This window comes from Manis pentadactyla, chromosome 8, assembly GCF_030020395.1.
Source record: "Manis pentadactyla isolate mManPen7 chromosome 8, mManPen7.hap1, whole genome shotgun sequence".
Taxonomy (NCBI): domain Eukaryota; kingdom Metazoa; phylum Chordata; class Mammalia; order Pholidota; family Manidae; genus Manis; species Manis pentadactyla.
The window spans coordinates 51,818,334-51,828,047 of NC_080026.1; the positions used below are offsets into that span (position 1 = coordinate 51,818,334).

The window sequence follows — 9,714 nt, forward strand, 5'->3', positions numbered from 1 at the left end:
TTCCCTCTCAAGGTTCCTTGTGAAGGAGCAGAGCATTGGTGACAGGAGTGCTGCTGTGTCAAGACAGTCACAGGAAACGAGCAAGAATGATGTCCTAGGAATCGAATTTCACCCTGAAAAGCCTTCCAGGTTCCTGGATAAAATACATAAGGAGTGGACTGTTTTGTGTTATTTCCACTTCAATCTTCTGAAATCACTTGTGCCTGTTATCTGGAAAGAAAAATAATGCTGATGCAGGAAGTGTTTTAGTAGGGTTGTGTCTAGGTACTCTCAAGCCTGGGGCAAGTCTTTATTTTTTTAGCTTCCCATCCATCTACCCCAAGGCAATCACTTTTTCAACAGTGACTAAAACTATTATACAACACTTAGCTCACAGCCAAGTTCCTAGGTAGCCACTCTAAGGCTGGTAATGTGTGTCATTTTAGTGCCATTTTTTAAGAGGATGGGGGGCCATGCCTGTTATTTTTGGAGATGTTTTTGCAAAGATTAAATTGAATGATTATTAACAAGAATTAGAAGTTAATTGGGTGGATGAGAGAAAAACTTTTTCTAAGTATAAGTGTCCTGAATAAAAGGGCATGTCCCGAGGTTTGCTTAATAAATATTCTTATTAACATGCACCGTATGTGCATCAGAGTGCTTTCTGTAAATTCAGACGCCCCTTAAACATGAATGTTTACTCCACCAGCACGGAACATTTACCTTACTATAGCTATGGTCTTGGAAAAAAAAAAAAAAGGCAGCATCATGATTTCCAAAAAGGGAGTGACATTTAGGGTAGCTCTTGTCGTGCGCCATCTCCAACTTGGAAAACCCAGCCTGGACAGCATGCACCGCGCCAGGGACCCTTGCAGGCGGCAGCCCCGGCTACTGTTGACGCGTGTTTGATCTTTTCTGGGTGCCGAGGGCTCGCCAACCCCGACTCCCACTCCCTAACTCCCGCGCTGGCTCGCAGGCGGCTCCCTTGGCCTCGCCCAGCGGGAGCCAGACCTTTTACTTTATTTGGTCCACTCGGCAGTGACCGTCGAGAGCGCGGTGGCGGCGGCGCACGCGGGCTCGCGTGCGCTGACTCATCCCTCTCGGGGACGCGGCTGGACCACGGGGTGCGGGCTTGGCCCGGTCGCGGCTCCCTCTAATTATGGCCCTGGCAGCTGGCTCGCGGGCGGCGGGGCGGGGCGCGCCGCCGTTTCCGGGCCGAGCCCCGCCCCCCCACCGCCCATTCTCCCGGGCCCGCTACCCGGGGTCGCGCGGCTCCACGTGCGCAGCGCGGGGCACGGGCTGGAGGCGTTGTATAGGTCTGGACGTGTGCGCCGGCCCTTCGGCTCGGGGAAAAGTTCTGGAATAAATAAATAGGGGCGCGGCGTGAGTCACGCTGCCGCGCTGGAAACCACCCCGAGGTGTCCTCTCGGGCGAAGGCGTTTACGCAGGCTTCTGGAGAGTAGGGAGCCTCCCCCTCTTTCCTTCCCCTTGAGTAAATAGGGCTTGGCAGAGCTGGCGGCTGTTTTCTTCCTTTTAAAAAATGTCATTCTGAACAACAATAAAAAGTAAAAAAAGAAAGAGCTACAGTGTGACAGCTCTGACCTAGCCGCGATGTTTCCACTTCCCTGGATCTGTATGTAGATAATGGGATCCAGCGGCCCCTTTGGTGCCTGACAGTTACGAGGTGGCATAATGAACTTACTGTGTAACAGCACTCTGGATATAGGACTGTGTTCCTATATCAGAAACCTACCGAGGTTCTGGATTTAAGTTCCAGAAAAACACTCAGTTCTCCGTGTGAGAATTCAGCCCTAACTGTACCTTCCAAACTCCTGGAAGGAAACCAACTCGTGGTTACCTTTCGTCAGTGGGTGCCCTTCATCCTTTCCCAGTGTGTTTAAGCCCCACTCCAAGAGAGCAGTGCCTTGACTCTCAGCTGTTCAAAGCCTTGAATGATATGTCTATCTAATTAGTCTTAAAATAGTAACAGCAGCAACTCATAACACTATATGTTGCTTGGTAAAAGAATAGTATTCCAAAACTTCACTACCAACTCTCCTGTGACATTCTGATTTCAGTTGTATGTGGGGCACAACAAATCGTTATCTTTCATCACCATAAAAAGCTAACCGAATTGTTATTTGGAGGCAGAAATAACAAAACGGGGGTAAGAGGCTTTTTAGCTTGCTTGTAAAGGCACCCAACGACCTCTTTCTGTTTTGCATCTCGTGGGTAGCCTCTTAGGCCGCAGGGAACATGGAAGTCCCAAAACCAAGGCTGTGTGTAAAGAAATGCTAATTCATTCAGCCCCAGACAATCCCTATGTTTCACTTCTCTGCATTTATCAGCCCGTGCATTGATGCTTATGATTTAAACCAGGAATCCTGTAGTCTCATCTCTAGACCTTGTCTGACCTAGGAGAAAAATCAGCTCATGGAGGATTTTCATGGAGATGCAGATGTAGATTTCATACTCTATAAACTAAAAAAAATCTAAGTTATACCCCAAACTAACAAAGGAAAGCTCTTAAATCAAGCATGTTAAGTTATATTGACATGGGGAAGGCACGGGTAACAAGACTGATCGGTTAAAACAAATTTCACTGTTAAAGTGTATGTGAATTAATTTGTTAATGGTAAACAGGGATTGTGTGGGTATCCCTAATTAAGGATTTATCTAGGGATTAATAGAGAAATCTACAGATAATCCACAAATCCAGTCTTTTTCCATCTTCCAACGGCTTAAGTAACACACAAGTTGACATTTTTGTATATTTTTGTAGAGGCCTAACCAGTGGCACTGAAGGAGTTAAACAGCATCTCCACCCCACTCCTCAATTTCTAGAATCCCAGATGATGAAGTAGGTAAATATGTACTCCATTCACTGGTGCCTCTGACTTTGACTTTGGTCTGTGGCAGAGGAAAGGCGTGTCTTCTCACACTGTTCCCTATGAAGAAAAGGCAAGCAAATGAGGGTGACTCAGGACTTCTAGTGGCCTACAAACAACTGAACATTTTTCTGAATGATCCCACGTATACACTTTGGAATCAGGAAGAGAAACATTTTACTCTCCATTAACCAAATAAAACCATCTACAAATCATATGCAAAACAACTCTGAGTAACAAGAGACTTAAAAGTCTAGGAATTAAAAGTAATTCCATATTTCCCCTTTAACTTTTTCCCCTCTTCAGGGAATAAACAAAGACATCTGCCACATCAAGAAGCTGGTTTGTTTTTAACTGAAAAGTGAATGCAGGCATTAAAGTTTACTTTGGAAGGAGCTTTTGAAATTTTACAAATGACTTCTGCAAGCTGCACTGTTTTAAATTTCACCAAAAATAAAATTTTACATTGTTAAAAGTTTAACGTTTTTCTTAACCTAATCACTCAATATCATGTGCATTATAATCTATTACTTATTAAAAATGTTTCTTGAAAGCTGCCTTAAATATAGCCTGCAACTAAAAAGTTGTTAAAATATATGTAGTGATGGGTCCCCCAAGTTACTGGACTACCCCTAATGAAAATACAGTCATACATCAATGTTGCTATTTCATTTAAAACATATTAAAGTCTATGAATGTTCGTTCTATTCTCAAACTCTTTATAATTTTCACAACTTCCTTTCATAGAAAAGTCTGCCAAGCCATTGATCAACAAACAGTAAAAGCTGCAAACATCTAGGAAGTTTCTATGTGGTACTAGCCAGCAATTTGTAAATTTGTCTTAGTGCTTTCCACCTTTGATCTCTATTTATAAATTTAATTTCAGCATACTTAGTAAAGCTCACGTGTCTTTAGCTCTGACTTTATTACAAAGCTTTCCAAAGGTTAGGTGTCTTATCCCTTTTGTCTTCAGTGCATTTCATATGGCCTGAAGTGGCTGTTTCATTCCAAAGCTTCCCAGAGAGCAGTTCCATGTCCTGACAGTCTGTTCAGTGTTGTCAGTCTTCTTCCAATCTACTATTGCAGAATGACTGGCTCTACTGCAAGTTGAGAAACAAACAAGTGCTGTCTGGCTGTACTTTGTTCAGCTCTCCTCTTTATCTGTTCCTCCATCCAGTTGCCCTTTCCCCAGTCCGTTAACACTTCTTTTTCTCTGCGTTTAGTTTGCCCTTTTGTTCTGTGTCTTTCATCTCCTGTTCTTTTGCAGTTCCAGTCAACCCCCAACCCCCAACCCACACATCGTTTGGTCCCATGTTGCCATTAGTGATGAAAACAATAGCCATTCTAAGCTTACCTTAAAAAATTAAAAAGGCCTCAGAAAATGTTCAGTGATCCCAATTTTATTTTTATTTAATGCTAAAAGTTAAAGAAAAAAAAAAGTACTGTAAATCTGACAAATGACAGAAAGCAGGTGATATTTCCATAGCGTGATTTTAAAATATAATAATGTTGATATCTGAGATTACACTCACTTCAGTTGACATGAGTTTCATCATATATAGAAAAAGTTATCACCTTTAACTTAAAAAAAAGTAAAGGTTAAAAGGTGGCACACTTTTAAAATACTTGGTGGCCAAGGAAAGGTATATAATAAAAGTTGTAAACCATGTGTATGTTCTCATAACTTTTAATGTGAGGCCACATGAAAGAAGTACATCTGTTAAATTCTACAAATTGTTAAAGCAAAAAGGGGAAAGCTTCAATACCCCTACCCCTAATATTTTGAGTATTAAAAGCACAGCTGAAATACTAGGATTTGAAATCTGATACTGCCCATGTACAGTAAGTAGCTTTCTGACATTTTATCCAGCTGTGGAGAATCTCTGCACTGTCATCAGGTACAACACAAGATCAAACCCATGTCCCAATGTTATTAACTTTTAAGCTTATGAGAATGTCAAAAAAGTAACACAGATCAACACTTTACAGCTGCAAGCCTTCCACAAAGGCCCCCCAAGGGCCAGTCGCACCTGTGCAGACCTTGTTTTTAATAAAAGTAACCTCAGCACACAGCGCTTTAAAGCTGTTCAGTCTCCCCCTTAAACACCAGTACAGAGGAACCCATAGCTTGTCTTTTCCACAGCGGAACAGACTTATTCAAAAACAGCAGGATGTTTCTTCATTAATCATTTTGGAAAGCTTATCTGTATTGACTGCAAAATATACAGATGGCTGCCACATATTAGGTCAAATGACTGATCAACTTATAACGTCAATGAGGTCAAATTCCAGTTTATAATAAAGTGCCTAAATACACATTTATACAACAAACCATAATAGTTGAATTCTTTACAAATGTCTTTATGCACATGTAAAACTGACTCTGTGTTTCTGCACGTGTGCATTTCCATAAGAGAAACCAGTCTGATCTGAGTCACAGATACTCCAATTAAAAAAAAGTGTAACAACTGGTTAATCATGCAAGTCTGTTTGTAATATAACAATGACCAGTTACATGAATTTGCACATTAAGAATAGGTGAACTCATTAAAAACACTACCAAAAAATACTGTATTTGGTGCAGTATCTGATTTTCAAGTGTTAATAACTCGACCACTAAAAAATATTTGAGCAATTTAAGAAAGACAAAAACATAACTAAAAAAGAATCCAAAGTGGGTAACAATCTATACTTTCAAATGAAAACAGAGGCTAGGTGTGAATAATACAAGTTAACTTGTAGTATATCTTGAAGCCATGATTCAGCCTAATTATAGGGCCAAGTTACAAACACCCGAAAAGAGAATTCCAAATAGTGCTCCTGCCAATGTTAAATCATAACAGCACAAAAGAAAAACCAGTATCACTGTGAGACAACTATTTCTAGTATATGATGATTTATTGGTTTAAAAAAATCATTTTACTGATGCAAAAGAGTGATCAAAAGAAATTAGTTTACAAAAGCTTCTAAAAATAGTTTGAGGTGGGGCCTATTATGTAAAACCCTTTCTTTAATTTTCACTAGTTTATCACTTTTTTTTTTCAAAAGAACAGTATTATTATTCACTTGGTATCAAACACACATTAAGAAGGAAATTACAGGGTTCCTTCACCTCCATCTGGGCTGTCACCGATATGCCCATGGGCAGTCCTGGCAGCACCAAGCGCGGTTCCTGTCACTGTACCATACTGTATTTAGCACTCACTAGAAACAGGGTGTGGGTGATAGTATCAACAGCAAAAGCACTACAGGTAAATGATGAAAAACAAAACGAAACACAAAACAGAACAAAACCAATCCCACAATCTCCAAGTTCACCTGGACCCTAACTTCTCTGGCAACTCTCTCAAAGGAACAGACAGACAGAGCTCTAGGGTGTCTGAAACGAAGTGGCGCTGCAGAGCCAGGCTCTGTTCAAAGATGGCAGTGCCACCCTGTACACACCACCATCCATTATCACCGCCCTCAGTCACTGGACTGTGTATTATGTAACCAACTAGCATGCAGCATTGTAAGCTCACAACTGATCACGTGGGCAGCAAGTGGTGGTCAACTTTGTCTTAAAAAACCACCCCACCAAAACCACATGGCCCTGAAAATTTCTCAGCAGCAACTCTCAGGCAGTCACCAATATTTGAACAACTTTTAAAACTTTAAGAACAAAATAGAGAAAGATTCGAATCTCTTTTTCTATTAGTCTAGGAGGACAACATTATGGGGAATACTTGGTGATATTTCCCAGTGGTATGCCCACTTCACGACAGTGCCCCTTTCACTAATCTCCTTTCCTTCTCCACCAATTGGCCTCCAGCCTGAGAAAGGGGCCAGCAAATAAGGAATAACAGACAGTAAGGCAATCTTACAATGTCAGAAAATGTATTTGGCATTTTTTTTCCTTTTAAAATAAGTGCATACAAATACAGCTAGAAGCATTTCAGATTTGCCAAGTGCTCTAAAAAAAGCAGCGCAAGTCATAGCCTACATTGAACGGTAACTGTCACCAGAATAATAAAGCACAAAGATAAGCTAATAATGTTATGAAAGAAAATGCCTTTATAAGTACATACCTTTTGTTGTCAAAAAAAATATAGAAACACAATGTATTCAAAAAAATCAAAATTATACAGCCATGTTTATGAAGTCTACATTTCCTTTGTCTTGGATATATATATATATATACACACACAAGTGTGTGTGTGTGTGTGTATATATATATATATATATATAGAAAGAGAGAGAGAGATATATATATATATATACAATTCAAGCAGTTTTAGTTAAGGGTAATCATTAGGTTTTTCTGAAACAAGAAAATCACGAGTCTCTTTCTTTTTTCACTTTCACATCTCCAGCAAGGATGGTTGCAATTTCCCCTTGCATAAAGGCCCAGGGGACATTGGAGCCCACAAGAGGACATTTTTCCCCACTGGGACAATAGACCTCTCCACTAGCTCCCTGCTGTTTGATGCTTTGTCTGGAGCAAGGGAAGCAGAACTTGTGCGAAGGGACAGACGGGCACTGCACAAAGTGGGTGTCTTCCAGCCGCTCGTGGCAGAGGGTGCAGCACAGGGGTGCACTGGCTGCCAGGGAGGAGTCCGGGAGGCTGGCAGGGTGCACAGGCTCCAGTCCTCCAGTGCTGCCTGCACCCTGGCCCCCCACCTCTCTGGGGCCTAGCCTTCTTTGGTTCATAGAGGACGGAGAGGGTGGACTGTTGCTATTCCTCCTGGTAGTGGAGTGAACCTGGTTGGCATCTTTTGAGGCATGACTGCCCCCTGCATTGTCTGCTACTAAGATGAGGGCTGCCATAGGGGACTGGCCATTCTGGGCCGCTTCAGGCGGTGTGGTCCGGTTGGAATGAGGTGAGGCAGTGGGTGGTGGTGGTGACACAAAAGACGATGTAGAAGTAATGGGCATCTTGAGCCCTTCTGTGGATGTAGACAGCCAAGGCTGTGCCTCCCCATTGATCTTAGGGGGCCCAACTTCACCTTCTGGTTCTGGAGAAGGCTTCCTCTTCCTTGCTGTTCTTGCAACTGGAAAAAGAAAGAGAAGGAAAAAGAGGAAATAAATGAATGCACACTGAAAAGGATCTTTTACTAATGTGAAACAAAACTCACTGAAAAATTTGTTCTCTAAAAGCTTGTATATAAACTCATGCATTTCAAGTGCACGTGCAATTTAAAAATAGAGACTAATGGGGCTCTAGGGCAGTGTACCACTTTTTAAAAGACACACAAACTGGCACGCGTACAGGTGCGTTTTTACATATGCATGCACGTACCCAGGTTGGAAATTGCATATGATTGTTAATGTCTCCCAACAGGTTAAAAGTGACCGGGGCCCTCATGCTCCCATCCAACAATGTGCTAGGAAAGGAAAACCCAGTGTCAGTGCCTCAGCCCAGTCTGACTCATCTCTGTTATGCTGCTTCAGCACATGAACACGTTGCCACTAAACACTGGTTCCGCCTCAGGCAGATCAGGAAGTTGGGTGTTTGTTGTTTCTGGGCTGGGGTAGAATGGTGAATGGAAAGGGCACCCCCTCCTTGCTCTCCAGTCCCGTCTTCCCCTAGATTCCCTTACTCCACAGCCGCCCCTACCTGTTTTAGACCCGTTGGCCCCGTTGGCCTCGAAACCCAACAACCTGCCTGCAGTCAGGGCCGGCTCCTTCTTAAACTTGCTCTCGAAGGGCCCCGAGTGGCCGTGCTGGTGCAGCGCCAGCAGCGTGTCTCGCACTGTCTTGGGCCTGTTGACCCAGTCCTGCTCTCCGGGCCCGCGGCTTTTGCCCGCGCCCTCTGTGCCCAGCTCGGCGGCCCCGGCAGCCGTGGACAGGCTGTCGGCCGGGCTACGATGCGAGGGCGGCGGCGGCTGCTTCTCCTTGGCCGCTGCCTCGCGCTGTTCGTGCTCCACGGCCGCGCTGCTCGACACGGACGCCGGCCGCTTGTGGGCGCCCAGTTCTCCGGGCTGCGCCGAGCCCAGGCCGGCGGCCGCTGCCCCGGACACTGCAGCCAGGGAGGCGGCGGCGCGGCCGCTGAGGCCGAGCGCGGCGGGCAGTGGCGCGGCCGAGCCATTCATGAGCGGCACCAGGGTGGGCGGCACAGCGTGGCCGCGCCGCGGGTTCGGGCTCTGGCGATTCAGCTCGGGCGGGTCCTCCAGCTTGGAGAAGCCGTTGGGCACCAGGATGCCGTTCACTGGCGGCGGCTGCGGCTGGACCAGGCCAGCGGCCGGGCGGCTGCTGTTAAAGTCGGAGCCGAGGCGCGGGGACCGCTCGGCGGCGGCCGCCAGGGGATAGCGCTCCAGTGCCTGAGGGGCGCGCGGGGCTGCCTCGGGGCCGCCGTGGCCAAGCGGCTGAGGCTGCTGCAGGAGGATGTCCTTGGCCGAGAGCGGCGGCGGCTTGGCGGCGGCCGTGGCCGGGGCGCCGGGCGGGGAGCGGCCCTCTGGGAAGCAGCCGTGCGCCCGCTTGAGCTGCCGCGCCGTCTCGATGACGAACTCGACGCGGTCGGCACCCTCGTAGTTGACGCAGCCACGGCACACGGGCTCGGTGAAGTCCCAGATCATGGCCCAGGGCATCCGGGGCAGGTCACACAGGTAGCACGACTGCCGCCGGGACGCGGCCGCCACCGCCACCGCCGCGGCCATGTCCGAGGAGCCCGCGGTGCCGGAGGAAGAGGAGGAGGAGGGGGCGCCGCCGCTCCCCGCCGGCACCACGCGCGCCCTCCTCCCCCCCCAACCCCGCGTCTCCCCCACCAGCGGCGGCGGCGGCGGCAAAGCCCGCGAAGGCTCGGCGCCCGCGCAGCGCCGCCGGTGCACCAGGGGCGGCAGGCGCGGGGCGAGGGGCTGCACCCGCTGCA

The 9,714-nt window shown here is 46.4% G+C and overlaps 1 protein-coding gene across 2 annotated transcripts; it reads right to left on the minus strand.

Moving 5' to 3' along the window:
• Window positions 1-4,251: 4,251 nt before the first annotated feature.
• Window positions 4,252-9,502, minus strand: IRF2BP2 (interferon regulatory factor 2 binding protein 2). 2 transcript variants are annotated; one of them, XM_057505729.1, is made up of 2 exons: window positions 8,512-9,502; window positions 4,252-7,897 (listed from the first exon to the last, which is right to left on the minus strand). In XM_057505729.1, exons 1-2 carry the CDS (start codon window positions 9,500-9,502, stop codon window positions 7,182-7,184), a joined length of 1,707 nt encoding a protein of 568 aa, XP_057361712.1. In that variant the 3' UTR covers window positions 4,252-7,181. The 2 variants fall into 2 exon arrangements, with proteins under 2 accessions (XP_057361712.1, XP_036775154.1); XM_036919259.2 differs by having other exon boundaries at window positions 8,464-9,502.
• Window positions 9,503-9,714: the final 212 nt, after the last annotated feature.

Bases quoted from the DNA above. Each gene is read 5' to 3' on its own strand.
- IRF2BP2 (XM_036919259.2), bottom strand. From the start codon at position 9,502: ATGGCCGCGGCGGTGGCGGTGGCGGCCGCGTCCCGGCGGCAGTCGTGC. The intron at 7,898-8,463 runs GTAGGGGCGGCT...TTCTTTTTCCAG, and splicing joins GGCCAACGGGTCTAAAACAG to TTGCAAGAACAGCAAGGAAG.